The sequence below is a fragment of the Lepisosteus platostomus genome, chromosome 4, assembly GCF_059453375.1.
Source record: "Lepisosteus platostomus isolate fLepPlt1 chromosome 4, fLepPlt1.hap1, whole genome shotgun sequence".
Lineage (NCBI taxonomy): Eukaryota > Metazoa > Chordata > Actinopteri > Semionotiformes > Lepisosteidae > Lepisosteus > Lepisosteus platostomus.
This window is the reverse complement of record NC_142614.1, coordinates 11,632,385-11,657,099: the sequence shown is the minus strand read 5'-3', so window position 1 is coordinate 11,657,099 and position 24,715 is coordinate 11,632,385. Positions and strand designations below refer to the sequence as shown.

At 42.3% G+C, this 24,715-nt stretch overlaps 1 protein-coding gene and 1 long non-coding RNA gene across 2 annotated transcripts; one reads left to right on the top strand and one right to left on the bottom strand.

The window, feature by feature from the left end:
* Positions 1-228: 228 nt before the first annotated feature.
* On the top strand, positions 229-3,966 carry LOC148672640 (uncharacterized). The gene is made up of 3 exons (XR_015935832.1): positions 229-430; positions 1,650-3,312; positions 3,521-3,966. It is a non-coding gene; the product is annotated as an uncharacterized LOC148672640 (long non-coding RNA).
* chrnb1l (cholinergic receptor, nicotinic, beta 1 (muscle) like) lies at positions 560-22,819 on the bottom strand. Its single transcript, XM_088628452.1, has 11 exons — positions 22,364-22,819; positions 19,007-19,140; positions 17,109-17,153; positions 15,483-15,592; positions 13,692-13,800; positions 10,888-11,035; positions 9,756-9,941; positions 9,004-9,227; positions 7,639-7,811; positions 3,960-4,098; positions 560-1,806 (listed from the first exon to the last, which is right to left on the bottom strand). Exons 1-11 carry the CDS (start codon positions 22,428-22,430, stop codon positions 1,666-1,668), a joined length of 1,476 nt encoding a protein of 491 aa, XP_088484578.1. The 5' UTR covers positions 22,431-22,819; the 3' UTR covers positions 560-1,665.
* Between the last annotated feature and the right edge of the window lie 1,896 nt (positions 22,820-24,715).

Here is a 24,715-nt window from a genome sequence, read left to right as displayed (position 1 = left end):
ACGCATAGATGCCAGAGAGTTTGACAGAGTGCCTCAGGCAGTAGCAGGTGTATAATCAGGTCACACCCACTGTCGCATAACCTGCAAATTCTGACATGCTGTATGCAAAAAAGTTGCAGTTCCAGCCAATAGGACCCAGTCACAAACTGTGTCAGCTGACCTGTCCCATGGGCACTGTTGTTGACTAGATTTACCCATAATTCCTTTGAGGAAGTCTGGAACTGTAGACAGGAAAAGATAAGGGAGGGAAAGGAATGGGGATACCAAATTATCTCCATGAGCTGTTTGCTTTGTATCTATACCAGAAAAAACAAACCACACAACACTTGCAATCAAGCCTCACAGACAACCAAAACCTTAGTTTAAAACAATCCTTGTCTTCTATTTTTTAAACCAAAGGATTCATTGGCCTTCTGACTTCATACACTTGGTATGTACTATACTACTACTATATACAAATGAATTAAATCTCTGTTGTTTTGTTTTTGCTGTAAGAAAAAGGCAGTTTAAATCTCATGTGTGGTGGAGCGCCTGCAGTGCTTAATAAAATAAACACTGATATCCATCCAAATGAGTTTTATTGAAGCTGAATGTTAGTGAATGATGTCTGTTTTGAGAGAAGTCTTTGATAAACAGCCGCAATAAACATACTCTTGAGTGTAAAAGCATTAGACGCACTCTGGGCTGGAAATGCCAGGTTACAATTTAATAGTATCAAGTTTAAAAAGTTGCATGCAAGTCATCAGAACACAGAGAACAGAGAGACATCCTCAGGACTGGGGCAGAGACAGAAAGCTAAAAAAATGTTTAGCTCTAGTGGACCCTGAGTGCAAAGCATTCAGAGAATGTTTGCAAAGCACTGCAACAGAAAAACATGTGACAGGCATTTGTGTCAGGCAACAGCTGGATACTATCAAAATGGAATCTGGGGGTGATTTCAAACTTTAAAAGAGCCATCCATAAAGCTACTAAAAGCAGTTGGAAAAAAATGGACAGCTGTACTGCTGCTAAACTCGAATTAAAGTGTAAGGAGTACACCCAGTGGCCACAATATTAGAAACAGAAGCACAAATGAATTTGCTCTTTTGTGTGAAGGAAATGTCTGGTCTATCTGAAGGGCAATGAGAACACCTTCTTTGGGCAAGCATCCCAAGATCTGATATCTACAGCAAACCTGTGGAACCAGTAGAATGTGCCGTTCAGTCCAACACATTCCCCTTATCACCACCTCAGCTGAAGGCTAGAAGAATGGGTTTAGAAAATTTCAGATCTTCACAGGACACCTTCTGCTTCCTTCGCAAGGTGTTCTGTCTTCAGAGGCCTGACCCATTATTTTATAGGCATTTCTGGTATCTGGCACTGTGTAAATAGGACACTGAGGTACATATAGTGTCCAGCTATCTAGTGCTGCATGGGAGAACTTTGCCCATTTACTTCCAAAACCCATGAGCCGAGCTCTTTAGCTCAGGAGACAACAGGATCTAAATTGTTCATGTGCATTTTAAATTAGGGACAGAGTGGAGTTTAGGCAGACACACAGTATTCGGTTGGGAAAAGGAGTGTCTAGGCTCTTTGTGTCCGTCTGGACAGATGGGTAGGAGAGATGGGGATTACTTCTGTCCTTTGTCCCCTCCCTGGATATGTTGAAGACGATGCGAGGTCACCTCAGGAGAAAGGCTCCTCGGGGGTGTAGTTGAAGCTGGCATCCAGGAATATGGTCAAGGTGCCCAGGGAGGTGAAGACCACGAAGAGCCAGAGGAAGAGGCGATCCACCACCATAGCAATGTACTGCCAGTCTGCCGTTATCTGAAATGAGAGTTGACCATCAGGTACTCAGCTTGAAATTTGAATCGGTTTCCTTTCCTCTGGTTGTGTTCATATTCATCCATCCTTCCTTTAACCACATTACCCAGTACAGGGTTGCAGGACAGCTTATGTCTATCCCAGTAAGCAATGGGCACCAAGCAGGGTACACCCTGGATGGGATGCCAGTCCACTGAAGGGCACACACAGACAGAAACACAGACACCGTTTTCCCAGAACCCAGTTAACCTACCAGCATGTCTTTGGACTGTGAAACCGGAACACCAGGAGGAAACCCATGTGAATACAGAATTTGAATCTAACCCCCCAGCTAAGCACTGCTCCTGCCCCAGTTCTAAAAACTAGTTTTGTCTTGTTGTATGTTTTTCCTTTCTCATTACTGTTCTGTACAACATCCTGTGATTATGAAGGAAGCCTTCTGAATAAATCTTATTACGAAATGGGATTGTCTTTACAGTTACAGTGTCTGAGCTGCGTCGGAAAGTGACGGAAAAATTAAAACATAACATCCTTCTAGAACAAGTACACTGTCTCCCTCTAGTGGCCAAATTAAGCCCTACCCAGTACGTGATTTACAAAGAAGAGATGCACAGTACATACCAGCACAAAGCAAAGCACCTCAGAGTGATTTGATATACATGATCCAACATTGTTCAGCCATGATCTTGGAGCTGTCCCAGTATCAAATTGTGCTTGATCCAAATGATCTCCTAAAGGTGTCCTGTAATTGTTTCCACTTGGAAAATAATAATGAAAATATCTGGCTAAGTATGTACTGGGAGCTCGGTCAAGAAGAAAACTACACAGACTTGGAAGAACTTCCATCTGGATCTTTAAAACAACTGCAGGAAAGAATCATTTAGTTAATTTGCTAACAGCTGCTAAATGCTGGATTCTAATGAAATGGAATGACTGAACATTTAGAAAGGGAGATGCTGTAACTATACTATCAAAATCAGATTTACTGCATTTGGAAGGGAAGCTTTATTTTTATTAGAAACATCTTAGATGACATCTTAGTGAGTGCTTTCTTATGAAGAACTGTTTGGGTGATGGTACAGCTGAGACATTTACTGTAACTGTCTCTTAATTAACTATAAAAATGTTTGGTCGGATTGAATTGCACCTGAAGACAAAGACAACAAGGGCTCCAGGCTCTGACATAGAAGCCCCAGGCAGAATTCATCTCCTGGAGGAAATAAGTCAACTGTGAGTATACATTATCTGGTAGTGTCTCACTGCACTAGGAAGCTGCTTTGCTGCTCTGCTGCTGTTCAGTCTAGTGTTTGCAGTTATGTTGCTTGCCTCCCCCACAGTGTATTATTCAGAGAAATCCATCCATCCATTTTCTAACTGCTTTTTCAGACTCAGGGTCGCAGGGGACCTAGGGCCTAGGGGGGTACACCCTGGATGGGACACGTAGTACCGAGTTTCAAAAACTGGATGGAATGGATAGAAAATTACATACACGACAAAGGAGAATATACAGTATTGTTCCTGTGTTGCTGACAGACATTTAAGAGACCATTTAAGGCTAAGGGAAGTTTTGGCAGTAAAAGAGTTTTACCGTAATAGACAGTTAAAATGATCTAACTGGCAGGGAAAGATTGAGAGAATCAGCCATACTAAACTGCAGTATGCGTTCACATGTCAACAGTACCATCCATCCAGTTTCTAACCGCTTTATCTAATACAGAGGATGCTGGTGAGCCACAGCCTGTGCAACGGTACCATCATAGCAGATACATACTGAACTTGAGAGGACAACCAGGAAGCTCATCAAGCTCCTTCTCGATGAGAGCAAGCCAGTCGCAACATAGAACGTTTTTTTTTACCTCCAAGCTTTTGTAGAAGGAAGAGCCTCAGAAATGTTCTCATGATTTCAGCTCTGGTTACTTTCAAAGGACAGAAAAGGTACGTACCAGAAAGGTGCGTAAATCCAGCAAATGAAAAGCTTGCACCTTGGCTATTGTGAATAAACTAAACAAGATAAGAAGGACGGGACTACTGATAGGAATCCACATTTTCTGTTTGCAAAAACCGGACTTAATTGTGCTCACCTACTTTGTGAAACACTCTTACACCTGAGAAATAATTTAATCTTAAATTTGTGCAACTGGGCCCCAAGAACTAACCGTGTCATGCTCTTCCTGGCTCTTGAGCTGGTCCGCCATGTAGGTTACAGCAGCGACTGCCGATTTGAGGTCAGGTGGAAGAATGAGACAGTAATTCTGTCCATCCAAGTATTTCTGGAGTCGTACTGGACTGTCGCTCCTAAGTGGGCAGTAAAAAGAAAGAAAGACGAAGGTCTGGATTAAATCATAAGCTAGTCTAACTCCCACTACTTCCATCCATCCTTCTACTTTTTAACAGCTTTATTCAATACAGTGTTGTGGGAATTCTGAAGCCTATCCCAGCAAGCAACGGGCACAAGGTGGGGTACACCGTGGATGGAACACCAGTCCAACAGAGGGCAGACACAACCTCGGATACTCACACACTCACACCAGGGCCAGTTTTATAATAGTATTTAACAATAATTACTTAGCGTTACTGTTTTTGTTGTTTTAAATGTTTTTTTAAAACATTTTTCTGTAAAGCATTTAGGTAAGATGCTTTTAAAGGCGCTATATAAAATAAAGTGTTTTATTATAGTCAAAGCAAACGTAGCGTACACACCCTTCTTCCTAATTTTGCCCTGATCAGTTGAGGGCCTGCTATCTGAAAGCAGAATAACTGCCTGTCACCCGCCTGTTTCATGTTGCTTTTGTGAATGTGAATGTTTCCCTGTATTTTGCATGAACATCTCAAATTCTGTTTTATTGAATCTTCAAAAGGATCTGCTTTCTGCAGAACTAAATAGAGCTAATGCACAAGATCAATAATCCTAAATCGTGTTGGGGTGATCTTCAGCAATGCAACAATTTGCATCGATTCGAAATCATTACACAATCAGTTCAGTAACAAATGTCCCTCTCCAGTGCTGCTGCACAGCTGCAAATGTTTCTGCTTTTGTGAAAATAAGTTTGAAACACCATCGATATTCTTCCTCAAACACTCAGAAGTGAAAAACAATGACAATTTCAGCCCGAGATGACAAAACAAGAACATATAATTTGAGCACATATTAAAAACAAGAGGTCAACAGCTCATCTTTCTGGTCATGTTACAAAAAGCGTATTGATCCAAGGTTGTTATGCATGTATTTTATGAATGCTCTGTAACGGGAGCCGGTCCAGGCTCCGTCGAACCGTAGTTCAGGACCCTATGTAGACGGTATAATCCGGAAGTAAGTGGAGTAGGACAACGGGGAGGAGAGGACGAGGATCAGGGCTGGTTGACAAACAGGGGGGCGTGACGACAGTGAACTGGTGCTCGGGGGGCGTGGCCAAGGCAGACAAGTCCAAGGAGTCCAGGGGGGAAATCCGTTGCGAAGTCCAATGTCCAATACCGGGTGATCCATCCGAGACAAAACAAGACAAACTTAAAAACCGGAATGGGATCCGTTACAGGGACAGGGGATAAAAACAGGATGACGAGGCCAGGCGCTCTGAGCCCCGGACTGAGATGGTCAGGACGCCGTGTTGAAGCCTATGCCGTCAGGTCACTCCTGGAGCCACTGGTAGGTGGGCTTCTGGACGTCCATCTCCAATACTGAGCCCAGAATAGCAAGAGCTTAAATAAGGAGGGGCAGGATAGGGGACAGATGCACGTAATCAATAAAATAAAAAAGACCCGGACCACCCTTAAGATGTGGCACTACGATCGTGACATGCTCTCAGTGTATCTGCTTGAACATTTTGACTGGAAGATCTCTACAAGAGAGGTGCCTGTTTTCAAGCTTTGACTCTTTACTCACTCTTGGGATTTGGGTTCTTGTCTCAAAGCTGATCTGGAAGTAGTCCTGTTGGAAGACTTTGCCAATACCTTTTGGGATTATCAGTACTGCAGTCAAGCCCTGTCAAGTCAAGTACTGTCAAGTCAGGACTAAAGCAACTCAATTCCTTTAACCACCCTGTGTGTGAAATTCCTTCAGGGCCAGGAATTCACCTTGTTTGCAGCCATGTTCTTTTGTAAAATGGTGATGTGCAATAAACCTATACCAGGAGTATTGTTATTGCAAAGGTGTCTGTCAATCCAATAAAGGCCTGTTCCATTCTTAGCAGCTTTCATTGTCCTGGGCTGGACAATGTTTTGTTTGGCACTAGACCAATTCAGGAAGGGATGGCCAGGTCTGGCTCTGATTCAGGGATGGGGGATTGCAGATGATAACTCTTGTGTTAAGTCCATTGTCACAAACCTTGTTAGTAGTGATCCTTTGCCCTTCAGTGTGTTGGCATGTGCCCCTCTTTCTCGCACTGCTACAATGAACAGAACTACCGGTATGCATAATGACTGGAATGCTACACTGAGGACACACTGACTGCATGGCAGCTGTCTGCCGTTTCCAAGAGGGAACAGAAATAAATACAGGCAGGCTAAGAACTCACTGCACTTCCTCCTAAATGAGGCCACTGCTGTTGCCCATGGTGTGGGTGAAATGAAGGGGTTGCTACAGTAAGACTGGTCCAGAAAGCTCAGGTTCTTGGGTGGAGCGGTGGCTCTTTGGCTAAGGATCTGCGCCTGTGACTGGAAGGTGGCTGGCAGAGGATTCCTACTTAGTTGGGCCCCTGAGCAAGGCCCTTAACCCTAACTGCTCCAGGGGCGCCATACAATGGCAGACCCTGTGCTCTGACCCCAAGCTTCTCTCCCTGTCTGTGTGTCTGTGTCTCCATGGAGAAAAGCTGGGGTATGCGAAAAGATGAATTCCTAAAGCAAGAAATTGTATAGGGCTAATAAAGAAACATTAAAACATTAAACATTAAAAGGTTACTGTGAACTGGAGTTCTCTTTGGTACAGAACACCTTGTGCATATAGCAAGTTTCACTCAGAGAAGGTTATGCAGTGCATTTAGTTAATACACTAAAACATTATCAGCCTATGCTTAGTTTACTTTGGGCTCAAAAAGAAACAGAATTCGCATGACTTCTTTAAACTGATACTATCTTGTCAGACATTTTCAAAGTAAGGCTAAGCAACCAGAAACTACAAGAAACTAGAGACAAATTCTTATAACTTAGGCATTAAATGAGAAAAGATTTCCCCAAAAGATTAGATGTTATTACACATCCACTATTTAATGTGAATTAAGCTTCTGTCTTTGTGTACTTCTGCTCATAGGAAAGTATGGTTTCAGGTCATTTCTGAGAAATGTGCAGCTATCGAGCTTAGAAAGAGAGCATATCAGACTATCAGCACTATCCACTTGATGTCTTTGGCCTAGATAACTTAGCAGAGCAAAGGCATTGACAAAGTCTTCCCAATGGACCTCTTCAGAATCTTCATTTTCAGTTTAACAGTGAAACACAAACCATAGGATGAAAGTGGTTGCTGAGACTGATATGGCTCTGGGAAAATTGTCCCAGTTGAGAGTATGTGCGTGTTTGTGTCTGTTTGACACAAGGTTGAACTGATCAGTAAAATGTCACAGAATCATGCAACATACAGGGTGCTTACTCATAAATACACTACCTTTATACTCTATGTCTGCTTTTCACTGTGAACAGATACAGAATGTTACTAGAATAAAGCCAGAATTACAATGATTCAGATGAAGAATGCCATTACATTCAAAAGCTTAAAATAATTAAATCATTCTTAAAAACACCAGTGCTCCAGTGGATGTATCAGGGCTATGTTAGTGATCAGAAAACAAAAAAAGGAGGCACGAAAACAGGTGAATTGGATTAAAGAGGCCATGGAGCACTGATCACCTGCTGTTCCAAGGAATGATGAGCTCTGGGTTGATCTTTCGGATAAAGTACTGATCAGTTGGGCGACCATCCATGGAATGAGATGGGGCGTCATTCTTGGTGGTCTCCTCTAGTGGCTCCTCTGGCCTGGGTCGCTGAATTCCCAGATACCGAGGAAGAATATGGATGAACACCTGCAACACATCCAAGGTCAGGGAATTGAATGTCGCCATTATTGAGCAATCCATGTCTGCTTGGCAGTACAGAACAATGCAATCCTTTCTCTCATGACGCAGGCATTAGGAAAATGCAAACCCTCATTTGGCTTGCCAGATGTCAGGGAACATGCAGGGTTGTTTAACATTATCTCTCCATTCAACGCTTCTGTGCTGTGAAGATTTTGTGCTTGGCAAAAAAATGTAGGAGGCTTAAGAAGTGTTATGATCCTTACCCAACCATACTGATATAAAGACTATCACAGTAAACTGAGTTACTGTGATAAACAGAAGGCAATTGCTTGCAGTTTTTTTAACAGTCTTTAGAGGGACTTCGTCTTTTTCTACTTACATTACCTCCCTTAGCTTTTTCACAAATTCAATACATCAAACCTAAAGTGACAGGATTGGTCATAACTGATCTTAATTATTAATCTTGGTCTTATTTGGACTCATTTTTGGGACATTGTGATGAATGTGTGTGGAGCAGTATCTCCAAGATCAGGAGCAAAGATCACTGACTCCTGAAATCTGTAGCTTTTGCTGACCTGTCAGCATAGGGACGTATTTAGGTTGATAAGATGGGGCAGTCAAAGGGCACTCTTGTCCCTGAGAGACAGGTTCGTGTAGGTTTTAGCAGCAACTTTCAATTTACAGCTGATTAAAGACAGGTAGTTTGATTTCATATCGCAGTGCTGGGGCTTGGGTTCAAATAAGGACCTGCGCTCTGCATGCATATTGTATGCCTGGGTTTCCTCTGGGTGTTCTGGTTTCCTCCCACAGTTCAAGGACATGGTGGTAGGTTAACTGGTTTGTGGGAATACTGGCTCTGGTGTGTATGTGTGTCTGTGTCTGCTATGTGTCTCATCCAGTGTGTGTCCCTCCTTGGTCCCATTGTTTACCAGGATAGGCTTCAGCTCCCCCCAAAACCTTGTATTGGGAGCAATTAGAAAATGGATGGATTAACTGCTTCAATCAAGTCATTAAGATAAGTGATGGAGGGAAGACCAAAAATAGGCATGCCCTTCCCTCGACTAGGACTAGGACGATGTGAAGAAAGTCAAGATGACTTCTAATTCAGTGCAGACCTGTCGGTGAGCCAGTCACCAAATCATTTCCTGCCAAGCTCGTGGCATTCCCTGGTGTATGGGCTCTGTGCACGATGGCTCACCTTGCGGACCCACAGGGGCATGTCGTGGGTACTGGAGGAGCGGTGGTGCAGGTTGAGCACCACAACGCTGAGGATGACTGAGAAGGTCACCAGGATCATGGTGAACATCAGGTAGTTGACGATGATGGGGATGCCCAGGGAGGTTTCGGGAACCTTGTCAGCCAGCAGGAGCAGGAACACAGTGAGTGCCAGCAGGACAGAAATCGACAGCGTCATCTTCTCTCCTGGGGCAGCAGACAGCCATCGAAAGTAAAACTTTTCAACCATTTCAGTTTCTATATAATGCCAATACTAACCTTTAATGAACATCCATGCAACATTTGTCTGTTCAAAGCAAGTTCCAGAGATTTGTGAGCTGTGGTGTCAATGCATGGCCAGACCTTGAACCAAGAACCTCTCTGAGACAAATCCTTTTTCTTAACTACTAGCTAAGTGACGCAGTGCAGTGATCTCATTCTCTAGGACTCTCAAGCCTCCTGTGGAGAGGGGCTGGGTCCTTTGGCGCAGGGGGTTTGTGCACTGTATGTCTGGACTGGCCACTTGAGAGCACCCGAGAGACCCACATCATCATCAACACTGGACCTTTTCATAGAAAACAGGAGCACGCCACCGGCGGTGAAAGACCAGAATTCAACAACTTTCAAAGGTGTCTTAATTGCAATCAGCAGGTACTAAGATTTCAGGAGGAAAGAGACCTGACGATGCTGTTTGCTGCCAAGCACTGGATGAGGAGACCTTTTGTGGGCATTTACCTGCATCTGGCGGAAGGTAGAAGACGAATATAGCAAGAATACTGGTGAGGATACAAGGCACGATGATGTTGATGATGTAAAAGAGGGGCTTCCTCTCAATGATTAGGTAGAAGGTGATGTCTTCGTAGAGGCCCTCTCCCGTGTTTTTCCGAGATGGTTTGTGACAAATCTGCCACTCTCCGTTCTCTGCAAAGACAAATGCAGTGAAAACAAGTATAGGCTAATTTAACCTCCCCTGATGACCTATTAGACAGACACCTATGGTACACAGGAAAATTTAAGAAATAAATATCTATACTGTATATCTATAATTATTAAAAGAATTAATTATAAGTATTATAGATACATTAGAATCTATAATTATTACGAATTACCTTTTTTTGCCAAGATAAGTTCATTTCTGTATTGTTTACTCATTTAAGCCTGATTAGACACATGTAATCCACTCTTCCAAAGCCATTCTCTTCAACGTCTTTTCTCTGTGTTTCACTTTTCAGATGAAAACCTCTAAAACTGAACTTTTAAGGAATTTGCGTGTAATGGATATTCGCAAGACAGAATGTTCACCTTAACCCAGTTAAGAAACTGACTTCAAGTTCAGAATGAAAAATCAAGCTTCTTTGTGCCTCAAAGGCCTTTTCATCTCAGGGAACAAGATCTTTACTTCTGGCCTCATGATGCACTGGCATCCTGTTCACAGGAGAGCATCATCTGAACATGAGACATCCTTTCTTCTTGTTTCTTCTTGTAGCTACTTGGTCTGGCTACCAGTCCTTTACAGGATCGTTTTTAATATCCTCTTGTTGACCTGAGAGGGAGTACACAATCTATCTCCTGTTACCTTCGAGAGCTACTATCCTCACATGTCCAAGTTTGGCTGGGTCTGGGCTTCTGAGCATTCCAAAACCTTTGAGCATGCTGGTGTTTTTAAATCTCGCCTCAGAAAGTACTTGTTTCTGATGGCCTCCAATTCATAATCTATTTCTAATTTCACATCTGTACATATTTTTATTGTGACTTTTTGTGTACTATCTTTTTCATACGTATAATTAATGTAAAGCACTTTTAGAATGCTTGTAGCTTGAGGTAGCGGCCTGAACTTTACCATTCTTTAGATTCTTTTTCCCCCCACCTGTGAATGCGTTTTCGTCGATGATGATCTCCTTGATTTCCTGCCCACTTTCGTCCAGTGCGTACTGTAGGTCGACCTCTGAGGCATCGTAGGTGTAGGAACGGAAGACCATGGTGCAGTTCTGCCAGTCAAAGGGAAAGTAGGTTACCTGCAGAACAGGGGACACAGAAGGGTGAGGAAAACACATTTAAAGGTTATGTGGCCAGACCTTCAAAGACCAGCAAAAACATTGGGATTCCATGAGAAATTATGATAGGAAAAATTGTAATACATTTTTTTGGAAAACTCAGTGTTTTCCAAAAAATTAATCTAATAAATCATTTTCCAGTTTGGTATATTAATTACATTCTAGGGCAGCATGGTTGTGCCATGGTTAGCATTTCAGGGGTCCTGGGTTGAATTCCTGAGATGGAGTATGCATGGTCTCCCTGTGTTTGCTCCTGTTTCCTCCCAAAGACATACTGGTAGGTTGACTAGATTCTGGGAAAACTGGCTCTGGTATGAGTGTGTGTGTCTGTGCCTGTTCGTGCCCTGTGATGGATCGGCACTCTGTCCAGGGTATATGTTTTGTGCCTTGTGACCCTGAATTGGGAGAAGCTGTTAGACAATGGACGGATGGATGAAATTTAAATCTAGACACTGTAGGGGGACACTGTTTCCCAACTTGACTTTCAGCAGAGAGACACCGTGGGACATGCATGGCCGACCTCTGGACCTGGAAGGCCCTGATGGTTCCAGAAGTGGTTGGAACTGCTCGTTCCCCTGGTAACCTGAGCATTGTGCCCCTGGGGGCGGGACCTTGAACATTGAGTGTCGAATAGCAGGCCTTGTCAGAATTCCTCTGGACTCTGAGTCATTCAGACTTGCACTTGACTTCTCTTTCTGTCTGGGCCAACCCCCCATGTAATTAAGGATATAAAAGTTTGGTTCTCCTTGAACTGGTGTCCCAAAGTCCTTTTGGTAACCTCTTGTTACAAGACTTTCTTAGAGTTGTGTAGTTTCTTCTCTATCATGAACATAAAACCAAGGAGATTTACAAGGATTTTACTTCTTAAATCAAATTGAGCTGAGGAATAATAAGAATACAGATTACCTCAGGAAGAAACACGACCTGCTCTACCATGCTGAGAGAGTTGGTTAATTAACTGCAGTCCCCATTTCTCAGACCAGTTACTTAATCGTGGTAACAAAATAAATTCATTGACGGTGTGGAAACTTTTTATGAAATTCAAATTAAGCACAAACTTGCGAACTTTCTGAAAGTATCGTGAGTCGCCATGTTGTCGCAAACTCCTGGTCTCGATACGGGTGAGAGTGGGTGTTCCCACGAATTGTGACGGGATGCAGCCTTTCCTGCTCGCTAGTCACTTTAAAGACTAATGTAAGGGGATGTACGAGGAAATAAGTACAGGTCGGACAGCAGAAATGTTCCAATATAATCTGCAGGCAAAACCGTCTCAAATTCAAAATAATTATTTCTATTGGACTAAAAGAGATGTATTTACAGGGCTGCTTCTTTATAATGCAATAAGACTGCTTCACCTCACCAAAAGCTTTGTTGCCTTGTTCTGAATCACAGAATATGGCATTGTGCATACTTGGGAATTTTGTCTATTTTGTCATGGAAAGGTTTTACAAATTACTAAGTACATTTTATTTATATTGTAAATTGAAATGCACACATCAATGCTGATTCTTTCTAACCCCAAAATATAAGACTTTTCAGTTCCCCTTTAAACCTTTAACCATCTTAAGTGACAAACATATCACTGGAGGTAAATATAAAGTGATTTTTTTTGCTGAACCAATTGAAATGAATCATGATTTGTAAAACAAAAAATCACTATCCATTGTTTGAGAAAGGATTCTTTACAGTACTGAGATTGTCCTTTCACCTTATTAAAACACAGCAGTGTAGAGTTGGGTGAATTATAAACATGGGAACAGCAATTCTAAGACTTTCTTTTAGACATGTTAAACTGTAACTAGTCTGTGTGCTGAGGAATAACTAGGATGTAGTTCTGATGAGCTCATTATGGCCATTTTCTCTAAGGTCTGGAACTGTATGTAGGTGTGATTCCAGGAAGCTGAAGATGCAAACCAGTCAGCCACCATCACCACAGCTGTCACTCAGCTAGAAACAAATGTGTGCAGTCATTGCCTGAACACGCTGGTGCTTGCCTAGGGAATCTGGTAAACTGAGATTATCTTTCCTGGCTTTAAATCTTTGTTAGCTCATCTGTGCTGTTTGAGACCATGATAAAATCCTATATTTAATAATAACTGTTTGCAGTCCCGAAGGGTGGTCAATTCTTAGCTTCTGTGAAATCCAAACATTTGTCCCACTCTAAAAAGCGATCATAGTGTTCATACACATAAGCATCAAAGAAGTTCAAACACATCTATTGAATTTCAATCCTCAAACACATCAATCCCATATTACAGTTAATCACAAACCTCTGTCAATCCCGTATTGCTATTAATTCCCAACCATTGTCAATCCTTAATCACTGTCAATCACAAACCACCATGCTGTCAATCCCCAGCCACTGTCAACCCCATATTACTATCAATCCCAAAATGCAACACTGTCCTTTTAATATCAAGCCACTGTCAATTCCTAATCACTGTTAATCACGAGCCTCCATCAGTTCCCAACCGCTCTCAATCCCCAAACGCTATCAATTCCATTTCACTGTCAATCCCCAAATGCAACACTGTCAGTCCCGTATTCCTGTTAATCCCAAACAGCTGTCAGTTCCAAACCACCATAAAAGCGAAAGGAAATTCAAAGGCCATCTCACCTTGATTGAGCAGGAACTGCGGTAGATGGCAGGGGGGAGCCAGTTCACTGTGCCATTGCTGTAAACCAGCACATTGACATTCAGAGCCACATCAAACTGACCATCATTACTGCAAAACACAAGTCACATACAGTATGTAGCAGGTCAGACACGCAGAGTATGACACAATGATTTTTGTTTTCATCGATCCATTTTCTATTCGCTTCATCTCATTCGAGGCCTAGGGGGTGCCGGAGCGTATCCCAGCAGGCAATGGGCACAAGCCGGGGTACACCCATAATGGGACACCAATCAGACACAAACACTGACACACTCACGCCGCTTTTCCCAGAAACCTATTAACTTCTCAGCAAGGCTTTGGACTGTGGGAGGAAGCCGTGGAACCAGGAGGAAACCCACGTGAACATGGGGAGAACTTACAAACTCCATGCAGATAGCACCCCAGTAATTGAACCCAGGGCCCCAGTGCTGTGAGGCACAATACTAACCACTGCACAACTGTGCACAAATATTTTAATACCTGTCCCCCTCGGATGTCCCCCTTTTATTTTGGTATATTGACTTTTGAGGAAACTAAAAAAAATAATCATTAAAATAACTTTTCGACTTCGTTAGGTTTCAGGTGGCAAATGGGACAGGATCTGTTAAAATGCTAAATGGGAGGGGTGGGGACTGACTGTCTTCTGAGCAGTGGGGACTGTTGGATCCTGTGAGCACAACTGACACCAAGTCCCACCAGAGTCTCCAGGTTACCCCAGAAGATTACAAACAGGAGACCTGAGGAGCTGAAGAGTATGTAGCACTAAATTTGTCACTCACTTCTCTTCTGCCTGTTTGTTAGAGCTTCTCACCTTTTTTTAACCAAATTCTGTCAGTGTTTGAACAGGTTCTGCAGAACTAGAGCACCTGTTCTTCTGCGACATTGTCTGAATTTATGAGCCATGCTTCAGTAACAGAACAAAACATTCTGAATATCAGGAACAAGTACCGGTAATTTTCCAAGTTGAAAAGTAGAAAGAAAGAAACGCTCTAGTGTTTAAGTGTTTCACTTTCCTACTTTGCAGTGTGAGAGTAACCTTTACATGCTCCTTTGCAGCCAAAGCATGCTGCCACAGCTTCCCCCTCAAACAGCATTATGGATATAGTCTTTTTCATAAGCTAAGGCACCTGTTGTAGCACCTGCATGTAATAAGACCTCTCTCAGAACTGTCGCTACAAAACCCAGCAACAGTTTTGTTGAGAACAATAACAGGGGAATGCAGATCTCTAATAGAAGTAAACGCATTTCTTCTTGCAATTACTCACATGCCAGGAATAAGGAGACCCAACAGTTAGATAAGTTTATTAAGTATTTAGGTGCAGTGAGATTTGGCTTAACCTGCCTGGCTGAGGGTCAGTCCCTGGCTGTAGGATGAGGAGGCTGGGACTCTCCTGTGCAGTGTGGAGTGTGGAGAGGGGGCTGCACAGTCATTGATGGGGTGGAAGAGGGATGCAGGAGGTAACATCTTACCTTTACCTGTAGCTTCGTCCCTATAGCTTTGAGAAATAGCAATGGGGATGATTACAGTTTAGAACACCTCGGGGGAAAAGGCTTGGTTGTTGCCGCCCTCCTAAAACTTCAGTTAAAAACGTTCCTCTGCTTCTGTTTTTTTTTAAAGAAACCTGCCTAGAAGACCGTGTTGCAGAAAAACGGAAATGCTTTTTTAAAGTCTTCTAATTCCCAGCGGAACAGCCTGTTCACAGCCTAGAGCTGGCTGCTGAGAAGTACGCAGGGACCGTGGCTCCACTTACTTGTTAATGAGGTAGATGTCAGGACGCCACACTTTGACCGAAGGGATTCTGAGGACCAGGATGTTGTCATGCTCCTCCGGATCCCAGGACAGCCGGTAATCGTTCCAGGCCTACAGTGCCGACGAGGGGCAGGCAGAGAGAGAGAGACAGCACTGACAGGAGGAAACTGGAAACAGGAAACTGAGGGACCTGACCGGGGTTCATTCCTGACCCGGTTCTAGCATGTGAAATTTTGGTAATAACTAAAAAGAGTAGGGATCATTATCAGAGGTAGCCATTGTGTCACCCATCCATCCATTTTATAAGCGCTTTGTCCAATTCAGGGTTGCAGGGAAGCTGGAACTTATCCTGGCAAGCAACAGTTGCAAGGCAGGGTACACCCTGGATGGGTTGCCATCCCATTTCAGGACACACACAGACATACAAACACTTACACACTTACACCAGGGCCAGTTTTCACAGAAACCTGCCAGTGAGTCTTTGTGACTGCTTTCACCCTCAAACAAATATGGCATATTCTATTGCACATTGTTTAGAAAAGCAAAATGATTCTTTTATAAATTATCAAATAGCTGTTAGATCTGTGTCAATTCTGAATTCATTCAAATATTCTGGCTTATTATTGTTGCAGAGTTGTGTTACTGTTGCAAATATTTTTTTATACAACAGTAACTAGAATTTAACATTTAAAACAAACTTTTTACATACCAATAAAACAAAAAATGGCAGTTTCTGAATCTGACAGCATTTTCACAAGACAATTAAAAAGTGTATTTTTACTGCAGATCTGACAACGAGATGGTTGTTTGTCACCTGCATGACTGATAATTCGCCTCAGAACCTTCAGTTCTAAATTCACCTGCTTTTAATTTACAAATGTAAACATTAAGTGAGACTTAAGTGACACCGAGGAGGTTGAAAACCTGAATCAAATCTCCAAACAAAATCTCTTTATAATCTAAAGAGACTCAGTTGCTGTAGTATGTGGTTAAAAAGTTAGTGTGTTCCTTTCAGTCCAGGAATCATTTAGGCCTTTTCCAAGGAGAGATAACCAACATCGTACACGAATTCACACAAGACCTGACTTGTTCATTGTTCAATAATATCATTATTTCTTTTGAGGTCTGATGCTCATTTCACTCTATATACAATTATCTGAAATCTTCTGAGATGTATTGAATGACTGGACAGCATTTGAAAAGTCAATGATTGATGAAGATCACCAGTACAACTATGATACTGAGGTGTTACATCAGTAGTACAGACCCATCCTGATTTGTATAGTGTTATGAAGACTGAGAATGCACCCATCCCTGTGGGAGTGGACACGGACACCCAGAAACTTTGGTACATATTTACAAAGCTGGCTAAGGCTTCTTGAAGAAGGATACAACAGCGTGATAGCAAGGATAATTTAAAAGAAGCCGTGAATTGACAGTACTGTCCAACATTCAATAGCACCCATTAAAACCCTGACCAGAGAAATATTGTGCCACTCCTCTTGCAGTGCGGTTTTCGGTACTTGAATTCTTGCTTTATGAGGTCTTTTTGTAATTAACCACTCCAGCTTCCTCTGCAGGTGCTCTGTGGTGTTGTGGTCAGGACTGAGTAATGTTCTGTACTCACCATATTCATGAACACATTTGTTGTCATCTCCTCATTCTTTTCATTCTGTGGATTAGAAGAGAGATGTACCCAGTCAAGCAAATGCAGATATAGCTGTTGATATACAGTATGTTATGGTCCACAGCATTTGAAACAGGGTTGTTTTCAAATTTTAATATGCTGATTCTTAGGATGAATCTATATTGTTGTTTAAGCAGAACATTTTAAAGATATTTTCATTCATTTCCTATAGAATTTATTATTCATCTTCAGAATCTCTTTTCCTTCTGTCAAATATATCACATCAGACCATATTCTAATCATAGAGAACATGCACACTCTACACAGAAGGCTGTGTGTGTGTGTGTGTGTGTGTGTGTGTGTGTGTGTGTGTGTGTGTGTGTGTGTGTGTGTGTGTGTGTGTGTGTGTGTGTCCGTCCGACAGTTACTTTGACAGAGAACACCCCTAAAGGTAACAGGACACATTATAGGCCACCTTAATATTATCTAAGGAGTAGAGTGAAATACACTAAGTACTCTAGAACTCTCAAAACATTAGAATCCATTGAGTCTGTGTCAACCATGAATTTCTCTGGAAAGAATAAAAGAATGTACATTTCGGTTGAACACAACCATTTGAAAAGTTCTTTTCAGCAGGGAAATAGAATTTGTTTTATGCCGTGAGTGTTCGGATTTTTTTTGTTTTAAAATGTCGAATAACTCATCTTGTGTATTCTCCTTGATCTGGAGTGGACAGCTGGGAAGAGTTACCACACAGGAGGAGGTTGCTATCAGGCAGTCAGCTTCTTTATCATGCTAGTGTGAGCCTGCAGCGCCATCGGCAGAACCGAGTGCCTGACTGGAGGACTGCTGCAGCTCTTCACCTTGTCAGCTCTCAGCTGCCTTGCCTGAAAGAGTCACAGCTCCACAGCACACGCTGAGGCTGTGGGCCAGCTCTCTGCCCATGAAAGCTTTGCCATAGATGGGCAAACATACAGCACCACTTAAGTCCCGGTCGCATGTGGCAAATAACATAGCCGATACTGGAACCATCATCCTTTAACTTAACTATACTAATATTAAGTCATATTGATCAGGTCTTAGTTAAATAATTGAAAAACGCCTGCACTGGACAAATCTCTAAAGACAAACCCTGTCAAGAAAGCTGACAGTACTATTTATTTCAGTATATTACAGAGATTATAATTCAGTTAGCACTTGCAACTTCAAGGCATGCCGGAGCTTAATTCCGAGACATAGAAATATTTGGAACAGGAAAACAATCCTATTCTTGGCAATGGACTACTCTTCATTGCTTTAGTGTCAAGCTGCCATTCTGAACAGCCAGTGAGGCGAGAGGGCACTTGTTTCAGCTGAAGCTTTTCAGTTCCTTAATTGACCTCATAATTTGCTCAGTGGTCCAGACAGTATTCACAGTCATTACCTGTAATTCTCAGAGGAAAACCCTTTTTTTTTCTCCCAGCAAGAGAAATGGCTTTCTCCCTGTTTTTGTGTTGCTTCTACACAAGAAAATAAATCTAGGTTTTAGTATGGGGCTGAGAAAATTGGACTTCACTGTGACAAGAATTTCAAGAATTTCAGCTTCTTAGTACATGGGCGATAAATATATTTCTTATTTTATATTGTACATTTTTGGTGGAGACAAAGGATTGATAGCATTGAGAAAATCCATTCTATTAGCATAATAGGTGTATTTTTACTTGGAAAATTTATTAAAGAGGGCACAAACATTTTCAAATTGATGCTGTGTTATGGAAGTCTTATGGGCTTTTCCAGAAAGCCACACATACATGATAGGTTGGGATGATACCTGCTTCGTAAATGTGAGGAATTATTATTCCTTAAAAAACGTCGAACAAGCACAGAGTACTGAATCCTGGATGCTAAGGTCTCCTCACCAGGCCGATGAGTTGGGACAGGGTCATGCCTACTCGCACCTGGACCCTCTCCTGCACTGTTTGGGCTGGGCGGACCTTCAGGTTGTAGTTTTTAAACAGCTTCTCAAGCAGACGTCTCTCAGTCTGTGAAGCGCCTGTAGCGGCCAGGAGAAATATGTATGAGGCTGGACTGTTGCTAAGAAAGAACACAAAAGCCTTGAAAAGTTGCTGTAGATTAAAAGTTCCGCTTTTTCCGCTTTTACAAAATACAGAATTGTGAATTCGTTTTGACAGGGCGGCATGGTGGTGCAGTGGTCAGCATTCCTGCCTTGCAGCACTAGGGCCCTGAGTTCAATTCTAGAAATAGGGTGCTGTCTGTGTGGAGTTTGTATGTTCTCCTCATGTTCACATGGGCTTCCTCCAGGTGCTGTGGTTTGCTCCCACAGTCCCAAAAAATGCTAGGAGATTAATTGGATTCTAGGATTCCCATTGATCTACAGGGCTAGAAGATTAGAAATTGCATCTTAAAAACTAGTTCAATAAGTGCATCCCATTTCCATATAGTTTTATAGCTGGGAAAAAACTGCTTTGCTCCATGATTCTTTATAGAGTTTGTGTTACAAAGTTTTCCCTGTGTTAGGCGTTCTGATATGAACACCTGTCACTTCTACTCCCTTTTCTCACAAGCTTCATTTCTAATATTGGGTGTCTATTATTTCTCCTATCATCAGTGTTTTCCTTGGAAAGGTCTGGTTACCCAGTCTGATAACATGTTTTTTTTCACCAAGGACCATAATGCCTTTCAAATCTCTTCCCTTTTTTAGCAAAGCTTGCTGTGCTCTTTGATTCCATTTCCTTTCGTTGTCAGAGAATGGCTGGCACACAGACCCAACCACCCTGCACGTGATGTCTGTTAATTTCCATTCTCTACCCATCAGCGCTGGCACTCCTGAGAGTGTCTAGTTTAGGGCTCAGCATCTGATTTGCTGTGCTGTCTGGGCAGGCCTATGATAACTAAACACCATGTACTGTAACCCTATTACAGAAATATTTTCAAGGAGTCAAGAAAGCCATCCAGCCATTTTCTGTCAGCTTCATCCCATTCCGGGTCGCAGAGGTGCTTTAGCCTATCCCAGCAAACACCTGTGCACACCTGAAGAAGGCTCCACGGCCGAAACGTTGTGTTCTCTTTCTCCTTTTTTTCAGCATGGAATAAACCTATTACTTGTTCCTTTGCAGCCTACACATGCTGACGCAGCTACCCACCTGAACTATGTATGTAATATATTTGGTGTTGTCTTCAAAAAGCAGCAATATTGGCCTGTTGTAGGCTTAATCATTGAGAAAGCTGAAACCTTGAGCAAGGAACTCTTTGATAAGGCATTAGGCTAACCACTGGACCAACTAGACAGAATGTGAATAAATATATAGGTGAATATTTTCTTTAGTGCAGATGTGCTCAGCCCTAGTCTTGTAAAAAACAGGGAATATTGGGAAGAAGTTATATTTTCAGATGTTAACAGCCAGTAGCTTGAATTTCAACCCAACTCTACAGAGGCAGATACTGTACAGGGAAGTTTACCTATCATGTGTGACTGCTTCCTGGTAGGAGCACAGGCAACCTCCTCCTGCAGTGAGCAGTTTCTGTTGTTCTTTACGTTTACTAGTGGATGTATTGTTGGATTAAGATGGGTGCACCCACAGAAAATAATTGTAAGGCTCTATTGTAATTCTTCTTTCCTGTTCCTCTAGCTTTGAGTGTCCACGACAAGCAGAAATGATTATTCTGTGGCTTTGGTCGCAGAGTTACAATAGCAGTGTTTAAAAGTTGAAAATGGATTACGCTGGACCTTAAAAATTTCCCGCTGGCTTCCACTACTCCATTTCCCAGTTATACACCCTGGTTACTTTTTATAGCCACCCCATTCCTGACATGACTGTCTTCATACACAGCTCTGGCCTATACCTGTGTTCTTATAACTAACAACCATGTCCTTGTCTAGTGACTGATTTCAATGTATGTGGTTATTCCAGTTTTCCACCTAGAATCTGATATAATTATGTCCCGAAGGCTCCTGTGATCTCAGTTTTGAAAAGACAGAACTCTGTTATTCAGTCTATAGAAATATACTGTATATACAATACATGCTTGCGGGTATCCGAAGCCTAACCTGCAAAGCAATGGACACAGGGCAGGAAACACCCTAGAAGGGATGTCAGTCCATAGCAGAGAGGAGGGATAGATACACGCACACACTCACACCAGGGTCAAATCTTCCAGAAGTCAATTAACCTACCAGTATGTCTTTGGACTATAGGAAGAAACCGGGGCATTTGGAGAAAATACACATGAACATGGGGAAATCATACAAACTCCATGCAATAGCACCCCAGGAATTGAACTGTTTACCCCCGGTCAATGGTAATGAAAGGAATTATTAGATCTGTTAAAACTCTATTTTAAATAGCATGTTTTATGGAAAAAAACATTTGACAGAGAGCTGCACATGAAAACCATAATACTGAAACACTAAATGTCACCACTCTTTAAAATTACTGTATTTCAATTAAACAGAATTACATTTTTTATTAAAAATACTAGACAAATTATATTCAGTAATAGAATATTCTAAGGAAAAGAGCAGAAAAATACAGTGTGCATTCTAGTGAGATTTCAAGGACTGAAAGAGGAATTTTGTTGGGAATTTGGTTATTTTTATAACATTAATTTCATAATTTCCTTTTTCAACTATGAAATGTCTAAAAGATAAACTGGTTCTGTTTTAAACAGTAGTTTGCTGTAAAATATCTTTTTTGGTGTTCACACACATTATACAAAAATGTTTAAATATGAAGTTAAGTTTGAGCTGTGTCTTATATAATAAAACATTTGTAACGAAACAATGCAAGCCTACAACAGTGTTGATGTATATGGAAATAACGTAATTCACCAATTAAATTAAATTAATTAAATTGCTTAATAAATGTTAACACTTAATAGTCCTAGTATGTATTCACTATGACAATGTATTTCAGAAAGAGGCCCAAAATGTGTCAGTAAATACATAACATTGAAATTTAACCTTGTTATTGCCTTGCTTACATTAGACACCCCTCCACCTGTTCGGGATGGATTGAACCAGGAGAGAATGAACTATTTTGGGACGAGAACAAATTTCATTTTTTTGTAAGAAATTCAAATTTTAAATTTGTTGTTAAAAATACACTTTCTCTAATCAGAAAAAGAAAAAAAAGTCAACCTTCCATTAGTTTGCCCTTGGTGCCATATTTTTGTCAACAGTGTTAACAATGGAGGATAAAAATACTACTGTATGCTGTGGGTTCCACCAAAATAAATCAAATAAAACTGCAACTCACCTGACAGCATTACGAGACACAAGCTTGAAAGCAGACAAAGCATGCCCTTTGTTTGTACCAAGAACATGGTGAAAAGCTTAAACTAAAAATCTTAAAGGAAAGTGTAATCGATAATGAATTAATAATATGAGAACTGTATTACAATGTGCATTTGTGCCCCTCAATGGCAAACTGCACTGGTCGCACTTTACCACATTAAAGCTGTGCCCAAGGGGAGGGTTGGTGGGTGTGGCCTTGCTGGAGTGCCCCATGTGGATTGGCTACCCTAGGGGACCCCCCGGGCTGTGACTGGCAGGTCAAGCAGGGTAGGAGGGCTGAACTGTGGTTTGTTATTGCCTTGCTTACATTAGGCACCCCTCCACCTGTTCAGGATGGATTGAACCAGGAGAGAATGAACTATTTTGGGACGAGAACAAAGAGCTGAGTTCACCAAAGGGGTGCCGGTGAATTCCAAGCGGTGAGCTCAGCTTCAACCTCGGAGAGACAGAGCTGTAGTGCCCAGGCGCCCCAGCTTAGCTCTCTGTCTCTACCCCTCATTCACACACAGACACGCACTCAACCTGACCACCTTGTCCTTCCCAGAGCTGGGCCTTCTGCCTTCCCAATAAGTCCAAGATCGGCTCTGGAGCCAACAGATGACTCCTTCTGCTCCCATCGGACTCATCTGTAATTCCAGAGCTCTGCCGTTCTTTTCAGGAAGCATTATGAGGCTATAACTAGAGCTGGCACCAAAGGCAGGGGTGGCAGTGAATGTCATCTTCCTCATCCCAGAAAACATGTGCCCACTTCCTAACTACAGCAGAATTCAAATTCCTTGAAGGGGAAACACAGGGTTTCCTCTGCCAAGCAGCGTCAGGAATTAAAGGAGGTCGATACAGCTGACAGGTGGCACGGTGGCACGAGTGGTTTGCAGTGGTGAGCATTGCTGCCTTACAGTGCTGGGGTCCTGGGTTCAATTCCTGGGGTGCTGTCTGAATGGAGTTTTTACTGTATGTCCTTCCTATGTTTGTGTGGGTTTCCTCTGGGCGATCCAGTTCATTGGCTTCTGGGAAAAGTGGCCGTGGTGGGAGTGTTTATGGCTGTTGGCCTTTGATACCCTGGTGTCCTGTCCAGGGTGTACCCTGCCTTGCCCTCATTGCTTGCCAGGATGAGCTTTGGCTCCCCTGTGACCCACAATTGGGGAAACTGGTTTAGAAAATGGATGGAAACTACAGGAAAAGCAGGGTGAAGTGCAGTAAATGTACAGTTATGGTAAGAAGTCTGTAAAGCTTAGGAAATATGTAAACATGTGGCATGAAAGGTGGAAAAATGTGGCAATGGGATTTTAAAAGCAAGGTACTAACAAGTTAAAACCAGGAAGACAAATCTTTAAAAATATCATGCTAATTCATAGTGGTGAACTTGAGTAAGGGAGAGACCAGAGCCCAGAGGCAGATGAAAGGAATACCCTACATTTAAAAGTTAATTGTGTGCTGGCAGCATCATTAGGCTGTCATGCTGCTTGAGCACTTTATGGACAGGAAAGCCAATAGAAAGAAATTTAAATGTGAAGTCCCTGAAAAGACCCTCGACTGAAATGACATCCAGTAATCACAGGCTCATCGGATGTAGCGTCGCATTTCAGCCAGGGGAAATATCAGGAGAGGTAAGCCAAGTCCAAGATGACATTTCTACAGGGGAACGGGATCAAAGTGGTTGGTGGCACATGGCGAAATTCCCCGACCCGAATCCTGCTGCAGCCTTGCAGGTGGATGGGAAAGGACCAGAGTCACCTCTGGGAAATCTGCCAGCCGGAATGCAGAGGGGTAAGATTTCAAGGGGCAGCCTGCGCAGAGCTTGCAAGCAGGGTCTGTGGGCTGTAATAGACAGACACACCAAGAAACACAAGTCAAATACTGTTCTTTGTCCGCGCATAGAAGTTTATGCAGCAAAACATTGTATTTTGGAGTTTTGTATTAACTTACTCTGTATTAATGTAATAGCAGATGGGATCAGAAATAAAAGAGAACTATCAGACCCTGGAATCTCAGGAGCTAGGACTGAGAAGTTATTCTTCATGACTTGACACGCTTTTAGATCCAAGAAAGATCAACTACACAGTGAGTCAGGACTGGACTCTTGTCTGAACTTTCCACAGAGACCACAATGAGGCAAGCGCAGTGGTTGCTCCTACTACATCACAAGCACACATGGGGGAACGCTATAAAACATAAAAACAAACGTGTCACATTCCTCAACACCGTGACAAAAGATTAAAGTGTCTGAAAGCCCTTGAGTCTTTACAGATCCAATCTTTTTTTAATTTTGAAGCTGCTATTGACTGGTGACTGCGTGATGTTCATCTGAAATGTC